At 41.1% G+C, this 20,286-nt stretch overlaps 1 protein-coding gene across 50 annotated transcripts in view; it reads right to left on the bottom strand.

Annotated features, from left to right (window-relative positions):
• The window catches only part of dlg2 (discs, large homolog 2 (Drosophila)), a 222,399-nt gene that overhangs the window by 98,197 nt on the left and 103,916 nt on the right, over nt 1-20,286 (bottom strand). For 19 of the 50 annotated variants that reach the window (XM_040180208.2, XM_078107287.1, XM_078107281.1 and 16 more), the window contains 2 exons: nt 9,814-9,897; nt 8,468-8,632 (listed from right to left, as the gene is read on the bottom strand). In XM_040180208.2, the coding sequence (XP_040036142.1) occupies nt 8,468-8,632; nt 9,814-9,897 (249 nt within the window). The remainder of the gene's footprint in view (nt 1-8,467; nt 8,633-9,813; nt 9,898-20,286) is intronic. The other 31 variants (XR_013468460.1, XM_078107291.1, XM_078107328.1 and 28 more) reach the window with 3 other exon arrangements.

Genomic DNA, 20,286 nt, shown 5'->3' with positions numbered 1-20,286 from the left:
AGGTTTTTGGGACCAGCACGTGAAGTGAAGAAAGCAGGTCAGATACTGTCTTTGAACTCAGTCCGAGCCCTGTGATAACGTCTGCTGGTGATTGGCATCGGCAACACCATTATTACATTACGTGTCATTTAGCTGGCGTTTTTATCCCAAGCAACTTAAAATAAGTGCATTTCAACCATAAGGATTACAAACTCAAAAGAACAAGAAACAAGAAAGTGCAATTTCATTACATAAGCTGATTTACAACTTTCCACAGGGCCATTATGTACAATTTAAGTGCTACAATTTGTTAGTGTTTTCGTCAAGGTAGAGTCTGAAGTGGTGTGTCTTTAGTTTGGACCGGAAGATGTAAAGGCTCTCTGCGATCATGATGTCATCATAGAGCTCATTGCACCATTTCGGAGCGAGGACAGAAAAGAGTCATGATCTAGTCGAGTGTTTTGCTCTCAGTAAGGGAGGAACGAGCAGTTTGACAGATGCAGAGCGGAGAGTGCGGGTTGGGATGTAGGGTTTGACGATGTCCTGGATGTAAGCTGGACCTGATCCATTCACAGCATGGTACGTGAGCACCAATGTTTTGAACTGGATGCGGGCAGCCACTGGGTGGCCAGTGAAGAGAGCGGAGGAGTGGAGTAGTGTGGGAGAATTTAGAAAGGTTAAAGCCAGTCGAGCTGCTGCATTCTGGATGAGCTGCAGAGGTCGAATGACGGTAGCAGGGAGACCTGCCAGGAGAGCGTTACAATAGTCCAGGTGGGAGATGACAAGAGCCTGAATCAGTACCTGCGCCGCCTTCTGAGTGAGAAGGGGATGTATTCTCCTGATGTTGTAGAGCGTGTATCTAAAGGATTGTATTGTTGGGAGTGTCACACCAAGGTTCCTAGCAGTCAAAGTGGGCGTTAACAGGGAGTTGCCAAAGTTAACAGTCAGGTCCTAGGTAGAAGAATCTTTTCCCGCAAAGAGAAGTAGTTCAGTCTTGTCGGAATTAATTTTCAGATGTTTTCATTATAGTGTGCATCTCAACTACTGGGCCTTCAGACATCCAGACGACCTGAAATCTGACTAAGTATCTTTTCTTTAAACCAAGCTAATCTGCTAAATGTGTTGTTGATTCTGCTCTTTTAAGTTAATTTGATTGGTAGTTTGCTTTAGCTCTTGCTTTTTAGTAACTGGACTGCCAGTTCTCGCTGTAGATTCTGCTATATTAAGATTAAATTGACTGCTGGCGTGCCCTCCTATCTTTGTTAGGTTTGACCTGATCTAACTCTGTTTTGTTTTCTCTTCTGAAGAAAAGGTTTGGCATATACCCCACCATGGATGAAAGCCTCAAGCTGTGTTCAAACCAAACGTGACGCAAATTATTGACAGTACACGATTTCCGACTGAGACTGGATTCGAATAGTCTTTTTTGCTTAGAAAGGTTCCTAACTGTGACTATAAAGTAGTTCCGCTGCTGGCGAAAACATAAAACGCACAACTTAAGAAATAGGCATAATACGACTCGCCCTTGTAGCTGTAAGCCCTACTCTTAAAGTTGTCTTCCTCACTCAAACTACTATAGCTCGTCGCGATATTGTTTGATCATTACAATGTGTCTCCATGGGAAGGTTTCCTCAAAAAAAAAGTATGATGTGAAGGCTGGTGTGAAGACTTGAAGAGATTGCGAATAATAACTTCCGGTTTTATTCTTCCCACTTTACTTCATTTCCCCCCACAGCTGAGTTCAGATTACCATCACCCCACCTGTATTTAATGCCCCAATTACCCACTCATCCATGTCAGGTTATCTATCGGCCTACCCAGAGTTGTAGGTTTCAAGCCCGTTTTCCTGGTGTTTGTTTTTGGTCTTCCTGTTTTTTTTATTGCTAGGCCTTTTTCTTTCTCCCTCTCCAGCGTATTAGCGCTTGTGCCTGTGCTACTTTTTGGTTCGTTTTGTAAAGTTGACTTTTGCCAGTAAAAATCCCGAACTTGGAAAGAAATATTTTGTTGTATTATTACTCTGCCCTGAGTCTCAGTCCAGGGGTCCGTTTCAAGTAGGAGGTTTAACAAACTCTTGAGTCAAACCCTAGTTAAGCTGCTATAGGCTTAGAATGCCGGGGGAATTCTTAGGACACACCAAGCTCCTCTCTCACACTCTCGTTCTACCATAATTCAAGTTTTATTAATGCACATGACTAATTCAGCTTCTTTCCGGGAGTTTTTTTTTTGTGCTTTCTCCCCTATCAGGTCTCCGTAGATCGTGGTTCCTTCGGGACCCTGGTCCTGACACCTACCGTGGCCATGCTGACGCCTGCTGCTGCCATCATCATCATCATTATTTTAGATATTAATCATATTACTTTACTCATAAACCGACATTACCCTCTCCTAAAATCTCTGTGCTCTCCCTCCCCACAGGCTTCTGTGGATGGTGGTTCTATCTGATGGTGGTTGCCCCTGCAGTGGTCCTGCTGTGCGCCTGGCTTACTACTCACAATTACTTGAATCATTTCTGTCATAGGAATTGCATGTATTATACATTGTTCATTCTGTACACATGGCATCCATTGTAGTCTGTCCATCCCGGAAGTGGGATCCCTCCTCTGACGTTCTCCCTAAGGTTTCTTCCCTTTTTTCCCTCTTGTAAGGGTTTTTTCATTCTTTGGGGAGTTTTTCCTGTGCCGATGGTGGGTTTCGGGGCAGAGGATGTTGTATGTGTACAGACTGTAAAGCCCTCTGAGGCAAATTTGTAATTTGCGATTATGGGCTATACAAAATAAAATGACTTGACTTGACTAAACTCTGAGTTGATTTACCCTGAGATGGGAAACTTGGTGGAGTTTTGGGTTTCAGAACAACTGTTTAGAGTTGGTTCAATCAACTCTGAGTAGGGTGACTCAGAGTTGAACGTGTGCACCACCACAGTATGAAGGCAGCTTGAATGGAGCCATGATACCACGATTCACCGTGGCAACAACCACAAACAATTGGTCGGCATACTTCAGCTGGATGTATTAATGCAAGCATACGGCGAGTATGAACCCGTAATTAGAAAAAAAGCAAGACTGCTACTGCAGCAAAAGACAGAGAAACTGTGTGAGAAAATTGCTGTAAGTTACAATATAGTGTTGTCAGTTAATATTTAATGTACACACAAATCATAATCCATAAGTTTTACTAATTCCCAGTTTTTACACTGTTCGTTAGATAGGCTTGAAATACACACCCATGCTCATATTTAATCACAAGAATAATATCGCTGGTTAAACCTGGTTCAATGGTATTGAACCTATAATGTATTTTATTCAGGTGCAATCCTGTGGAACTCCTCTTTAATGGCTCTCACTGGTTTGTGTCCAGGGAACAAAAACGTTTAAAAGACGTTCCAGAGCGAGGCACTTTTGTAACGGCTCTGCATACAGCAGCTTTACTAATATTCTAATGTTGTAAAGAAAACTGCCGTTTGCAAAAAAAGTAATACACTACACAAAGAATGTGCTCGGACGGGAGAGCATGTCCACGATGGGTGACGTTAGTTATATGAGGACGGGTGAGGTTATGTACATATTTGATGGACTGTGAAGAAAAACGATACCGTTCAAACCAGTAGTTATCTGGAAAAGACAATATATCTAATCAGGGTCTCAATATTCTCCCGACGTGTTTAACACCATGCAAAGTAAAACCGCTTCTTCATCAACAGGATCGTCCAGAAAAGGACGTGCCATGTTCGAGAAAACACTTTAGTTTTTTAAACGTAACATGTTATTTTGTGCGTATGTGGAAACTGCGCTACAATCTGCCTTATACAGAGTAACTGAATGAATGATGAAATTAAAGTGTGCTATGTGATTGGCTGGGCTGCTGTCAGACGAAGGAGACTGAAAGAAACTCAAGGTTTATTGAAGAAAACCTGCTCCCGACCAGGTTATGTTCACAGGCTCAGTTACCATAGCAACTGACCCTGAGCTTTAGTTACTTCCCTTTCTGAAACAGACAAGCCAGAGTTTCCCTCATCTCAGGGTTAACAAACTCTGAGCTTCCGCTAAACCCGCTTCTTGAAACAGACCCCTGGGCCCTGTTCCTCGTACGTAGTTCAATTAAGTCGATCAAAGCAGCTCAAATGAACCTGCGTTGGAGCAGGTTGAAGTTTTTTCATGTGTTGGTATGGTGATTTAGCCAAACCTGCTTCAGGGAACCGAATAGCCTGATCTACGTCATCTCATCCTGAAAATTATCTGGGGCCCTGATCCCTTACAGTTTGGGTTTACAGCTAGTAAAACTTGAGTAGTTGCTTTTGATGGCTTAAAAGCCAATCTAAGTGCTTTCACAAGGTAAAGCCTCCCATTTGTTAAATTTGATTAGAGAGGAAAAATAATGAAAAAAGGCATGGAAATTAAAGTTATATGAAGGACATTCACTGTACTCTCCCTAGGCGAACATGAACACACGTTATTGCTCCTGCAGTATGTTATAAACTGCTGTTCATTACAAACAAATTTCCCCCTGCCTGATTGACAGAAGAGTCATTGCTGCCAAAATATATTTTTATAAGTGGAAATTACTGTGGAAAGAGGGAGCCGATCCATAAACATTTTAAAGCTTGGCTGGTTTTTACAGCTATTTAAACTTGAGTGCTTTTGATAGGAAGCGTGAATCAATGCATCTTCAGTCACCTGTGTGCTTTGAAAAATAAATTGAATATGCACATCATTTGTCTTATGATTAATGAAACACCGTCTGGACTTTTTGATTGATACATTATTTGGCCTCAAGTCTTCTTTGATAGCCAAGAGTTGAAAATACAACATTGAGATTCTAAACTCTAGAGTCTAAACTCTTTCATTAACACTTTACCTATCCAGCATCACTATCATGTATTGTTGGTAATTTTAGCCAATTAAAAACCATAAAATGTGACAAACACAGTAAACAGTATGGAGCATGCTGTAAGCATTTCAATATCATGCTTTATTATTTAAGCTTATGTTAAGTTATATACAGCCATCCTAGCATGACCTGATAATAGTTAACTCTCCAACAAATAGCATTACATAATTATCAACGGACACAGATTAACATCAGATAACATCACAACAAGCATGTGGGATTGGCTAGCAAATGGGTTACAAACACACATATTACCAAGTGTGTGCAGGGCTCAAGACTAATAGGGTACCAATAGAACATGTGTTCAGTTTCAACTGATATCTTCCCCAGGAGACCTCAGGGAGGAAAGTGAATGTATACATGTTTGACGCCTCCCAAATATAATTGTAGGGGAAACACTAATGTATGTGTGCACGTGTATATGTGTGTGTGTGTGTCTGTACACATACGCATGTATATATGTGTGAACATAAGTGTATATATATGTTTGTTTTCAAGGGGAGCTTAGCTCGTGAGAAAGTGATTCTTCCAACGCATTTGGCTAACAAATAACTTCCACAAGAAGCTAGAGAGAGCAGTTTCATATGACAACACAAACAATTTACTGGGATTAACTGGCTGTATAATTTTGTCTTGTCTATTTTATAAAAGTAATTTGAGTTTAAAATCAACCCTGTTCATGATATCTTTAATAGGTTATGTTTTCTTCAATATTGCTTGTAATAATAAAATATATATATATATTATGAAATATATATGAGAAATATGCCAAAATGTATTTGTTATATTAAAAAGGTGGTCAAAATGTATTTTTGACCATATGAAATCAATTTCATTTCTACTTATCAGCTAAAAAAGTCTGGCTATAAAGCAAAATGCATTTTTTTATTCTGTCACTAAAAAATACCAGATCGTAACTTCAAAGTAAGCAAATGTAATTTTGATACAGGACAGTTTGCATTCCCTTTGGGAGGTTAGTCGGGAGCCCCGATTGTGGCAGCTATGTACATGATTGATTGAAGACAACACCAAACAAAATCTATGCAGCAACGAGGGTACGCCAATCTTCTCTAATCCAGAAATATCGAAAGAGTTTTAAACTGTACATTTCTTATTGCTTTATTCCCCAGAGGTTAAATAAAAGTTCAATTAAATAAAACTTGCCATGTAGTTTTCTGTAGTCACACCGGGGTAAGCAAGATCAAAACGGGTAACCAGTGCAGGCTGCAGGCAAAAAAATGACAGGACAAGATCACTATTCAGTATACTTGGGTAAAGAGGGGCAGTGAGCCTAATGAACAGTGCTAAAAAAACAACATTATTAATTATTAGCCCTTCACTTGTTGATTGGGAGGAGGAGGGAAACATATTCAAAGCAGTTAAGATTGGATGAGCATGATGAGAAGGAGTGGATTGCTCTGGCTTCCTGCATCATTTACTGATGTTCCTTAAATTGACTGAAGAACGGTTTGTTGTAAAATAAATATTACAAACATTCCCAACCAACGGCCAAAATAACTTTGCACTATACTTATAATGTGTCCAGTAGAACGTCACCTCTCTAGGGGGGAGGAGTCGGAGCTTGTGCAGGAGGTAGAGTGCCATCAGTTAGATCGAGGGTGGGGATACTCAAAAGTCCGCGGATGAGTGCTACTACATTGGGTGGTTACCCTCAAACACCGTGGTGAACGCTGGTGGTCAGGGAAGCCATTCAACTGCAGAAGGAAGTATTCAAGGTTATGATATCTGGTGGGACTCTGCCCCGGGGAAGACCCAGGATGAGGTGGAGCGGTATATATCTCTACACTGACCTAGGAGCGCCTTGGGATCCACTCGTAGAGCTGGTAGATGTGGCGTAAGGGACGTTTGGGGGTCCTTTGCTGGAACTGTTGCCCCCGCAATCCAACCCCGCACAAGCAGTTGAAGATGAGAGATGGTCTTTCATTTTGGTTAAAGTCTTTGACTTTGGAGATATTTTTTACAGTATGGTAATGAGTCAGATACAAACAGCTATCGTTTCATGGCACTACACTGGCAGAGGGTGTAATTTCTAACATGTTAAAAGGAGACGTTGAGGATTATAGAATCTGGTTTTACGATCAGATAAAAGCATAAACATCATCATTTAGCAGCAAGCCAGGAAGGAAGTGCTGTGTTCAGTCACATGTGATCCTACTGTAATGCTGCTGGCTATTAAAGATGTCTTCATTAAATCAAGGTCAAGGCCAAGTACCCCATCAAATGCATTCAAACCAACGTAATTTCATTAACAATTAATTTAGTATGATCAAGTATAAGCACCCGGGCTCACATTTTTTAATAACCAGAGATTGCGGTGGAATTTGAAAGTGTAACACTTCAAGGGATCTATTAGATGAAAATTGAATACAATTTTCATTTCTGTGGTTTCATTTGTGTATAATTACTTGAAACTAAGAATAGTTAAATGAGCCCTTCATGTCTAGGTAGAATCCTGGTCCTCTTCAGGGAGCCATGTTGCACCACCTTGATTCTACAGTAGGCCAGAAAAATGGAGCCAAATCCAGGTCAAAAGTTTTGTTCATTTGAAAAACAAAATTTGAACGAAATTGGCTTATTTGAGAAAGAGGAGTTTTGTTGTTGAACATTGAAAAATACAACAATGTATTCAAAATAAAAATAAGTGGACGAAAAATATTTTCGGGTTGAATATAGTTTTTTAATAAAATATTTATTTTCAATCTTCACTTATATATTTTTTGATATTCACTCTATTGTATTTTTGGGTTGCAGATTTTATATTTTCAGATTCAAAACACATTGACGTTGGATCTGTGGGAACCTAAAAGGAGATTGAGACCCCTGCTCTAGAGAGAATTTATTACATTTTTAATAGTTGAATTTATATGGTTGTAAAAAACTCACCAGCTTTACTTTTCATTTCCAACATTGCCCTCTGCTGGCTCAAACCATACACAACCCTCAAACACAATTCTTCACAGTGAAGTCCACCTGCTAGCTAAACCGCTGTCAACTCTTCGACGTCACTCTCTTATTGCTCTTGCACAATGTGCATAAAACGTGGTTTTTTTTCATTCAACTTGGGAGTTGAACTCCTTTTTGGGCAATAGGATGTTAGAGTCTAGGTCTAGATGCAACAGCTCTCCATGAATAAAAACAAAGGGAAAGGTTGGGAAAACAATCTTAATAGGAAGAGATACAGTATTTCATAATAGTACCTTCCAATGACACACACAAACTGCGAGCTCACAACTAGCTTTTTTCCACCAATGTGTGCTTCTGTGGAACAAGAAAGCACATCAAAATAGAGAAATAAAAAATAGAAGGAAAACCCTTTTTGTGAAGTATCCAAAAACTAGACTCTCCAAACATCTGCCAATCAATACACAAACACACACATTAATATTATACAAAACAAACTATGGATCACACTTGGTAGTGGCAACATTTAAGCTAAAAAGACAAAACTGAGGAGGCAGAGAGATGGAGACAAGACCATGATGGCAGGCGGTCGTAGGGCTGAATGGCCTGGAGGGTCATTGTTTCTATGCCAGGTGCAAAAGCTCACACATGTTATGGAGTGTGAGTGTGTGGCACTAACCTTGAGAGGAGAGATGTGGGAATGGGACACGTAGCCATGCACATTCTCGATCTCAGACAGGTTCTTCTCGGACACGTGCACAAGCTCAGGGGCGCGCACCTCGTTGGTAAGTCGTGGAAATCCCTGGTCAAGAGGCGGAGAGTCATCTTCTTGGTAGTGGTACTGCTGAGAGAGGTAAAGAGAAAAGGGTGGACATCAAGGGACAGTGAGAGACAAGGACATAGCAAAGGGATGAAATACAACAACTAAAGGAAGTCTGGGCATTGTGTTCCCGTTCTCAGAAAGGATAAAGAATAATTCATCTTGAGTTTTTTACATTACATTTTAAATGTTTCCTTTTCCTTGTTTGGTTTGATTCTTTAATATTACAGTTACAAAAAGAATGATGTTGAAATGTTAATGTTTTTTTACATCAACATGGACCCGAGTAACAGCAAAGATTCACAATGAAGTCATGGGGTATTTATTTAATGCCATTATTTATGAATATAAGTTATGTGTGGAGTGTGAATTTAAACTTTCGTGACTTTGAATATATATTTATCTGACTAGGTCAATATGGTTGAAAAGATGTGTTCACTGCATTACACAGGAATTTAAAACTATAACTTACACATCTCGTCAGAATCCAAACTTGATTTGGTTTTAAATCACTTACTCACTCAGCAGTCATTTTCTACTAAACTTACCCAATATAACAACACCACTGACAGTGGCTTCAAAATAACTAGGTGCTTGTCTCTTCCATTATAAGCTTTACAAACGTATGCTTTTAATCACTTCAGTTCAATCACAATCTGGGAAACACTTTTATATACAGCACATAAGCAGTGTATGTAAAAACTGTTCATAATATGTTGTGGGATTCTTTTCATGAAATTTCACGAGACATCATAATAATTACATCCTGAGGCCTTTCCTTTGTGTGGGAACATTTCTGAACAATCCCAAAAAATCCAATAATTAAATTTATGTCACGTTTTCTTAATACCCAACTTTAGCCACATTAGATTGATATGAAACAAAATGGATCCCTGGTTACAATGTAAGTAGCGTGTTGACAGACATGTCTATTGCAGTCTAAAAACAGTAATATCAGAGATGGTCATAATCATCTAAAGTGAGACAAAACAAACATAGGGTAGTGTGAATCAGAAGTCAAATCTCAAATAGGAGAGCATCATCATGACAAAATATCATTTGAACAACTTGACTGGGGAAAATGAAAGATTAATCATGACTCCTCATATATGATTTCAGCAGAGAAATTACTGCAATTCATCGAGAATGATTCTTTGGGTTTGGATGGTGTGAAAAGTTTTACCCCACTCCCCCCCTTTTCTCACCCAAGGAGCCCTCATCAAAGCTAGGTTCATGCAGGTTGGGGTCTGGCTGTTGTGGGGCGACCCCTGTACTGCTGGGGGCCTGTTCTGGAGAGAGCAATAGGATCATATGTAACCACCAAGAGCAAAAGAAATGTAGTGCAAAAACAATCAGTCACGTCCAAAATGCTGAGCATTCAACCAGTTAATTATACAGGAGCAAGATGCTCAGAGGAATTGGCATATACTATACAGTACTGTGTGTGCCAGCATTTTGTACAAACATAACAGGCTCGACAGATACAAACTAAAACACTCACAGCTAACCAATGGCAAGACAGAGCAACAATCCATGACAGGGTGAAACTAGAAAAAGTCAAATGGAATAGTTGGCTAGTATATCTGTGATAAAGAGGGCACTGCTTGACACAATTCTCATAAAATAGAAACAAACAAAAAAAACGACCCACTCAAACATATTGTCAACACAGCGGGACTTCATTCTCTAATGTGAATATGGAGAATATCTGGGAACATTTGACCAATACAACTACAAAATAGGGAGAGCATGCCTTTCAAAACAATAACAGAACATTGTCTTGTGGATACAAAAGAGTCCAATCAATCCCAACACCACTGAGATTATTTTTAATAATAAAGGTGCGTTCTGATGTCTATGCAGACACACCTGGGGCAGGTGATGTATCAGCTTCTGAAACTAGAAATGCGTTCTGTAATTCTGCCATAGCTGTATTATTATGCGTGCATTATCTATTGTATAATCTGTTGGAGTACATATATTTATATAAATTAGGGCTGTCAATACATTCTAAAAAATTGACTAATTAATTGCACATTTTGAAATTCATTAATCTTGATTAATGGCGATTAATGAATGTTGTTGTTGTTGTTGTTGTTATTACAATGTTGTTTTTAATGAATGTTTTTTTTCTTACAAGTAATGAGTAATCACTTTACGCCACTGTATGGCGTGCCTCTGTTTGTTTTACTCCCAATGCAAAAGTTCTGTCTGCCAAGCACTAGGGTAAAATAAAAGCTCAATACCGATCAATGGAGACGAGAGTACTAGAACATGAAATTCTTGCGAGCCACGATTCAGAGGTATCACTCGGACAGGTGACCCTCATCAAAATAGGAGAAAGAGAAGTGGAGGTTGTTATTAATAGTGCTAAAAGTTGTCACGGTTTGGGTTCACTTCTTGTTTAATTTTGTAGTTCTGCATCATATCTCCCTGGGTCACGTCACTTCCTGTCTTGTCCTGTCTTCCCCTGTGATTGTCTGTTGATTCATGATCGTTTGACAAGACTGAACTACTTCTCTTCCCGGGAAAAAGACTCTCCGACCCAGGACTTGACGGTCAACTTTGGCAACTCTGTGCTAACGCCCACTCTGACCGCAGGGAACCTCGGCGTCAAACTCGACTTTCCCTGACTCCCAACATCACTGCGACAACACGATCCTGTAGATACACGCTCTACAACATCGGGAGAATACGTCCCCTTCTCACTCAGAAGGCAGCGCAGGTACTGATTCAGGCACTTGTCATCTCCCGCCTGGACTATTGTAACTGTCTCCTGCGGGTCTCCCCACTACCACCATTCGACCTCTGCAGCTCATCCAGAATGCCGCAGCTCGACTGGTCTTTAACCTTCCGAAATTCTCCCACACTACTCCACTCCTCCGCTCTTTTCACTGGCTACAGGTGGCTGCCCGCATCCAGTTCAAAACATTGGTGCTCACGTACCATGCTGTGAATGGATCGGGTCCAGCTTACATCCAGGACATCGTCAAACCCTACATCCCGACCCGCACTCTCCGCTTTGCATCTGTCAAACTGCTCGTGAGCAGAGGTTGTTTGTTTGACTTGTTTTGAATGAAGGGCCAGTGGTGAGCTAGGCCTCGTTTTGTTATATTCATTTCATTTGTTTGGCACAACCTGTAGGTCCCATCTTCCACCATCTCCCTCCCTCCTGTTGGGAGCCATCTTTTTGTGTAAGAATAAAAACTAGAAAGACACCTTTTACCCTGACTCTGTCGCCTGTCTTTGATTGTTGTTTTACTATCCTGGAATCTACAAAAGGGCCGTAACAGGCCACCAGCTCTGAAACTGGTTCTGGCCTGTTGATGGCTGCCGAACATGGGCCAAATCTGGCTTCATAGGAACGACCCTATTCGGGGTGAGACATGGCAGCTGGGTTTATCGGCAACCAGCACTGAAAAAGGCTTCGGCCCATTAATGGCTGCCAGATCTGGCATTATAGAATCAGGCCTATTCAGACTAAGACATGTTGTCTGTCGAGTTGCTAAGGGACATAGACAGCAGATTTTTGTATTTGTGAATACAATGTGCACCGTTCTCAAATCTAAGATGACCGTGGATGGCAGCCTTGGTCTCTCCTTTTTTAAGCTTTTAGCAGTTTTTAGCTCTCAGCTCTCTGGTTGCATTCACTAGGGAATACCTTTAGAACACTCAAGCAAGCTTTCAACTTAACTCAGAAGAGTATTTAGCCCGCTAGCCCCAGTGCTCCCAGGTTCGGGCCACAGCGGTCGGTCTGCCTGCCACATTGCTAGCCAGTACGAGCTGTTTACCCTGCCAGGATATTTCCGTCTGGTTAGCAGACCTGTAAAGGTTGTCAGGCTAACAGCCTGTAAACTCTCTGAACTACCAGCCTGCTAGTCTGAGGACCTTATGGCCCATCTCACTCTCGATCAGGACAGTATCCCAGGAACTCATGTTGTAAACCGTATTTGTTTGGATTCAGCACCCCACTCCTCAGAAGGGGGAGGCACATATTGTGACGCCTAAGCCAAAGGAGGAATCCTTTGAGTTGCCTTGAAGCATGGCTTGTATGCGTTTCAACTGCTTCATGCTTGAGAGCATTTAATAAAAGGTCCTGTTCAATGATTTCACACCGATGTCAAGTAAAAAACTGTTTCCTATAGAGTTTTGTCTTGATTTGCTTCATACAATAAGTATAGACAAATTGATTATTCAGGTTCTGCCCCTACTTCAAGTGTGCCTGAATGACCTCGAAGTCATGTTTTAAATGAAGCTTAGGCGTAAATTCAGTCAAGACAGCTTACAACGTAGATGGTGTTGTGATGTCAACTGCGCAAATGTCCGGTAATATCTTGATTTTAATTGGTTCATGTTTGATACGTAATGTAGATTATTACTGTAAAGGACCTCTGAGAGGGTGGATTATTTCAATATATTGTTACTTTTTTGGTGTGTTTTATTTTGGCCATTTTGTTACGGCAGTTGGTGTATATCCAGTTGCCCTTTTATTTTGAAGGTAGGAAACCTGAAGTAAAAACGAAAAGATGGTAAAAGATGGGAAAGGGGTCGTCGTGGTGCAGGGAAGCACAAGGTTGGTGGTTCGATTCCAGGCTGCCCCATGTCGAAGTGTCCCTGAGCAAGACACCTAACCCCTAATTGCTCCCCGGGCATAAATGTGAAAAAGCCATGGGTTTAAAGTGTAATGTAAGTCGCTTTGGATAAAAGCGTCTGCTAAATGACCTGTAATGTAAAGGGACGGGAAACGAATATTAAAGCAAGGAAAGGGTTACGGTTTTATTAGTTTAGCACCCGGTTGACAAGGTTAGTATCTGTTCAAGTTTGTAAAATATTGTCTTAGGTTGTTACGTTTTTTCTGTTCTGTGTAAGATGCTAATCAGTGTTCATATTTATTTTTTCTCTTAGCTCTTACAGTGTGTTCTTTAAGAAACCATCAGTTTAAGATACAATACAGGATCAAAGTGCGCATGCGCAACATGTTTTCTTTGCTCGTGCTCTGCCATGAATGGACGGTGAAAGCACTGCTTATTCTACCATTTCTTTGTATTTGATTATGCGGAACGGCATCGTAACGACTAAACAATTGGAATAACACACATATTGCATATATAATTCTAAGAATAAACAGTAAAAATACATATACAGGTTTATTAAATAAAATAATTTAATAAACATTTTTATGTTTTAATTTTGGCAGGGTAGGCAGTGCCAGCAAGCAAGTGGCGAACAGCTGTTTGTGTAGCTGGCAGTCCTTTTCGGGGTCAATGAACTAATAGCCCTAATATGGACACCATATAAAGAAAAGGAAGGGACGGGTTGATCCCATCATCTTTTGATAAGCGAGCAGATTTGTATAGAATTCTATACAAAATCTCCCTTTAGAGTCTAAACTCCATTTGATTTGTATACAATTATAACAGTACAATATGAGTAATACAGCGTATGATGCATATGCTTTTCTGTCAGGTATTTTGATGTTCAGTTAGAGGAACTCCCCACATTGTGAGGCCTCTGAACATTGGGGTTAGTAGGATGCTGTTGCTGTGGGGCCGGTCGGGCCGAGCTGTTTGAAAAGAATCCCTACTCACATGTAGTGTTGCTATGCTCCACTGAGAGGACCCCTTCTCTATGATGTTAACTACAGCAGAATCAAGATGAGATGGAAATGCAGGCTGGCAGGACCAAGGGCCGATTCAGAGCTACATTCAACCCTACAGTTAGACTGTCTTCCCCCATTTTCAGCTACAGTCCTGATTCCTACGGACAGAAGGGGGGAGAGCTGAGCCACTGGGGAAAAAGAAAGGCCCCTTCCCTGTGTTTTTTCTCAAACATTGCTGTTTCTGTCTTTCTGTCTGTCTTTCTAGTATTTTTTTTTTAGCTTCTGTGTCAGACTAATTTTAGGTAGGTCGATTTTTTTATCCACAGGCTGTTGGATGTACAGTATGTTATTCCTAGATTATATGGAATCATTCTATGGTTCCAGATAAGTGGCAATACTGTATTACCACAGCACAGGTAGGGTTTGAATCAGATACTGTACAAGAGATATTTGGTTTCTATAAGTAACTAAGTGATGAGAAGGGCTAGACGAAGGAAAAAGGGACCAGAGCAAGAAAGATATATTAACATCTCCCTTTTAAAATGACTGATATAGACATGTCCATTCATTTTAAAACTTGTGGATGGAAGTAGAGGAAGAAAAGCACTTTTTGAAACTAATTCTCCGGGGACAGAACAAATGATGCGAGACAATGAAGTTGAGGTCTGAATGGCCTCAGTCAGGAAAATCAGCGCACAGCAAAGAAAACCACTGTTATAATTCAACACAGAGAGATCAATAGTGTTGAGTTAAAATATTTTAAGTGTTGATGTATAGTCATGTTATCTTGTAGACAAGCCTGACAAAGCATGAATTAAGACTTCAGGTTATTGCAATGAAATCCCAGCTGAAATCAGTTTTTATTTGTTTCATACTGCTAATGAAACAAAGCGAGCAATTAGCAAATCTCCTTCTGATGACACAGCCTGTCACAGCAATAAATGAAGGCTAGTACAGGGATGCAGATACATAACAGGAGCTGTAAATATGATTGCATTAAGCCCTGTGATGTAAACAAAACTTGGCAACCGCTGCCTTTCAAAAAATGTAAATTATTTCTCCAAGGACAAACACAAACAACCGTGGACTTACCCCATAGGATTCTCTTACATCCAGTAGTAGACAATAATACAGAGAGCAGCACAAGATAATGCTCCTTAAAACAAACATCTTTCAACAAGCTACTGTTCCTCTGAACCAAACACAGTGGTCTGAAACCTACCTTGCATCCAAATATCAACAACAAAGTGTTGTTGGTGCACGCAACTTTGCAATGGCACAGCACAGGGGTGCACTCTGGGCTTTTGACTATGGGAGACATTCCTGTTGAGAACGTCAACGCAGACAGACAAAGAGCGGATTGAACAAGAAAGCCAGAAAGAACGATAGTAGTGAGGCCGAGGGGTTGCATACAGGCTTCTGCTTTCACACACATTGACACTGTGTTCCCACCAAACACTCCCCTTTCCCCCCTTTCTCCCTGTCAGGAATGCCCACTGTCTCTATCCCTCTCCTTCTACCCATCCTCCTTCTCATGTTTGATTCGTCTCTGTGGAGAAGGAACTCTACATCAGAACAATATGGCATATCACTTGTCCTTAACTAATAAAAATTGCGCAAAACTGCAATAACTTTTTAAATTTTAATACATATACTGTCTATACAGCTGCTGTGTACATTTAGCAGCAGGTCAAACAAGCGGTGGCACTCACTAATGTTGTAGGGCGCCGCCAGCTGAGCAATATTGCAGATTTAAAACGCAAACAGCCACTGTTGTTAGGTTTCCCACAAATAGGAATATGTATTCATTATTGTTTTATTGGATGCATTCATGCAGACTTGTATTAAATACGCAGACTACGCATACCAATAAACATAATAATCATCATCAAATTCCACTATAAGTAACACGATGTGTGTGTGGTTTATACATGTGTAAATCGAAACATACTGTCAAATCTAACGGCCTCAAGCAAGCCAGTAATCTGTTTGTGTAACCTGTGTGTTTCAATTCTGTGGTGAATTATCTTTAAAGGAACACATGAGCCCTAGCTCACCCAAACCGAACACTCCCCATTGGTTGGCATACATTATTTTCCGAACTGAACCACTAAACCTTAACACTGAGGATACCATACATAGAGCGACAGTAACTAATGATGATTGATTAGAAACTGTTGTCCTTTAATGAATGGTAGTTGAGGTCAAATGGACTATTGTATTGACTCTTTGTATTTCTCTTGTCAAGTCTTCATGCCCCTCTATTCTCTAACACTACACATTAAATTACAGGTCATTTAGCAGACGCTTTTATCCAAAGCGACTTACATTACACTTTAAAGGTTTTGGAGATCCCGTTGCATTCACACATTGACAGGAGCTCCCATACATTTTACATTAGCTGATGCTTTGACTGTACAAACCCAGAACAACAAGAATCAAGAAAGTTATTTTACAAGAAAGCCAAACTACAAAGCACTATAAGTGCTACTGTAAGTGCTGATAAAGGGCTTCCTAGTCCAGGTATAGACGTACGGTGTGTATTTTTAGCTATACAGGCTTTTTGCTGTCCTGATGTCATTGGGGAGCGCATTAAACCATTTAGGAGCCAGGACAGTAGAGAGTCGGGATGTCGTTGAGTGTTTGACTCTCTGTGAGGGAGCAACAAACAGATTGATGCAGAGCGGAGTGAGCATGCAGAGACATAAAGTTTGACAATGTTCTGGATGTACAGTGGGTACGGAAAGTATTCAGACCCCGTTCATTGCAGCAGTTTGCTAAAATCAAAAGTTAATTTTATTTCTCATTAATGTACCCTCAGCACTCAGTCTTGACAGAAATGTATTTTAAAAAAGTGATATCACATACAGTGCAAGTATTCACAGCGCTTCACTTTTTCCACATTTTGTTATGTTGTGGTTGTTGCACATTGTTAGTGTTAGTTCTTTGGTGGTGGTTTCAGAGATTTAATGTCAACTGACTATGTACCTGTCCGTCGTAATATTCACTCCCTCCTCTCTGGTCTCCTCTGTCTTATCAGTCCTCCCTTTAACTGACTCCTTCCCACTCATACCTCCCAACTCTGGCACAGACGCTCTTCCAGTATATATACAGTGCATCCGGAAAGTATTCACAGCGCTTCACTTTTTCCACATTTTGTTATGTTACAGCCTTATTCTAAAATGGATTAAATTCATTATTTTCCTCAACATTCTACACACAACAACCCATAATGACAAAGTGAAAAACTGTTTTTTGCAAATTTTTGAAAATCTGTTAAAGATAAAGAACGAAAACATAAACATGTACATAAGTATTCACAGCCTTTGCTCAATACTTTGTTGAAGCACCTTTGGCAGCAATTACAGCCTCAAGTCTTCTTTGGTATGATTCCACAAGCGTGGCACACCTATTTCTGCGCAGTTTCTCCCATTCTTCTTTGCAGAACCTCTCAAGTTCCATCAGGTTGGATGGGGAGCGTCGGTGCACAGCCAGATTTTCAGATCTCTCCGGAGATGTTCAATCGGGTTCAAGTCAGGGCTCTGGGTGGGCCACTCAAGGACATTCACAGAGTTGTGCCGAAGCCGCTCCTTTGTTATCTTGGCTGTGTGCTTCGGGTCGTTGTCTTGTTGGAAGATGAACCGTCGCCCCAGTCTGAGGTCCAGAGCGCTTTGAAGCATGTTTTCATCCAGGATGTCTCTGTACATTGCTGCATTCATCTTTCCCTCAATCCTGACTAGTCTCCCAGTTCCTGCCGATGAAAAACATCCCCACAGCATGATGCTGCCACCACCATGCTTGACTGTAGGAATGGTATTGGCCAGGTGATGAGCACATGTGCCTGGTTTCCTCCAGAAATGACGCTTGGCATTCAGGCCAAAGAGTTCAATCTTTGTTTCATCAGACCAGAGAATTTTGTTTCTCATGGTCTGAGAGTCCCTCCAGGTGCTTTTTTGCAAACTCCAGGCGGGCTGTCATGTGCTTTTTACTGAGGAGTGGCTTCTGTCTGGCTACTCTACCAAACAGGCCTGATTTGTGAAGTGCTGCAGAGATGGTTGTCCTTCGGGAAGGTTCTCCTCTCTTCATAGAGCAACGCTGGAGCTCTGTCAGAGTGAGCATCGGGTTCCTGGTCACCTCCCTGACTAAGGCCCTTCTCCCCCGATCGCTCAGTCTGGCTGGGCAGCCAACTCTAGGAAGAGTCCTGGTGGTTCCAAACTTCTTCTATTTCCAGATCATGGAGGCCACTGTGCTCATTGGGACTTTCAATGCTGCAGAAATCTTTCTGCACCCTTCGCCAAATCTGTGCCTCGTTACAATTCTGTCTCGCCGGTCTACAGCTAATTCCTTGGACTTTATGGCTTGGTTTATGATCTGATATGCACTGTCATCTGTGATACCTTATATAGACAGGTGTGTGCATTTCTCAATCATGTCCAATCAACTGAATTCAGCACAGGTGGACTTCAATCAAGTTGTTGAAACATCTTAAGGATGATCAGTGGAAACAGGATGCACCTGAGCTAAATTTTGAGTGTCACGGCAAAGGCTGTGAATACTCATGTAACGTATTTTCTGCACTATTAGGGGCACCGGATTATAAGGCGCAACCTTCAATGAATGACCTATTTTAGAACATTTTTCATATATAGACAAGTTTCCTGAGTGAAATAAGCGGGCCGCCATTGGCCTTTCACTCTGCCAACGACTTCCGGTTGTGTCTGCAAAACACTTCCGGTTAGCGAGTTAGCGTCTTTTACGGTCTTTGGTTAGAGTGCAGAAAAAGTCAACTATGGCTGGTGTTACACGCCGACACGGCTCCGGGACATTTTGTGCTGTTCACGTTTGCAACAACTCGTGGCGATTGCTGAGTATTTGGTCGGAAGGAGAATGTTTCGACCATCAACCATCTACAAGGCGCCAATGTGTATGTGCTCCCCCGTATGCATTGTATGAGAAACCAAAAACAGATGTTGAATCTCGGAAGTGGCTAGCGGCTTTGAAGTTGAAGAATCCGCCCAAAAGACTGTTTGTTTGTTCTTATCACTTCGTTGATAAAAAGCCCACAGAGGAAAACCCTTTCCCGGAACTTTGGTTGGGATACAAGCGACCTCCCCAGCAAAAGAGACGTAAACTCGACAGAAACACAAGTGACACGCAATCGGATGGTAAGTGTATCTTGATATTTTTCTGGTTAGCTAAAGTTTGCAGCATAAGTTCGACTGTTGATATAACGTTATGTGTCTCTGTCCTGTGTTAGTAGGGTATATACATTCATAGTTGATGCTGTTAGTCTTTTAGAAGTGTGCATCGAGCCGAAGTTTAAAGATGCTGCAACACAATGGGAGGACCTAACAAAAACTGACCACAGCTACGCGGCAAAGTTGGACCACGTGAACAAATCGACGCAGACTGAGGGTCAGACTGTGGCTGATGATATGCTCCTGGATGATGATACCTCGCTGCTGTACACAGGACTGCGTCTATTATATTTTTTTACTTTGGTGAAAACGATGTTGCCATTTAGTAAACCATCATGTAGTATTCCTGTTGTTGTCCAAATACTGATGACCCTCATGAAACTGAAACTGAAACTGAACCTTGTGCTAGGGGATGTGGCAAAGCGCTTTAAACTGTCTAAAGGTGAAGTAAGTAAGGTGATTGCTTACTGGATTGATACATTGGGTGAGCAGCTTGAACCCATGATTGCCTGGCTGCCAAGAAGTGTTATTTGTGCTAACATGCCACCATCCTTTAAAAGGAACCACCCCCAGACCACTTGCATCATCGATTGTGCTGAAACGGCTATTCAGAGAGCTACAAACCTTAACTGTAGGAGTGCCACTTTCAGTCATTACAAGAGAACCAATACTGCCAAATATCTTGTTGCTGTGTCACCTCATGGGCTCATAATGTTTATATCAGAGGCCTATGCTGGTAAAAGCAGTGATAAGTTCATCACTATAAACAGTGGGTTTCTGGAGGCCCTAAGGCCTGGTGATGAGGTAATGGCTGACAGGGGTTTCACGATTCGAGATGTACTAAATGAAAGGAAGGTGAAATTAAATATTCCTGCCTTTAC

Source organism: Gasterosteus aculeatus, chromosome 7, assembly GCF_964276395.1.
Source record: "Gasterosteus aculeatus chromosome 7, fGasAcu3.hap1.1, whole genome shotgun sequence".
NCBI lineage: Eukaryota > Metazoa > Chordata > Actinopteri > Perciformes > Gasterosteidae > Gasterosteus > Gasterosteus aculeatus.
The sequence above is the reverse complement of the archived record's forward strand: the minus strand, read 5'-3'. Positions and strand labels throughout refer to the sequence as shown.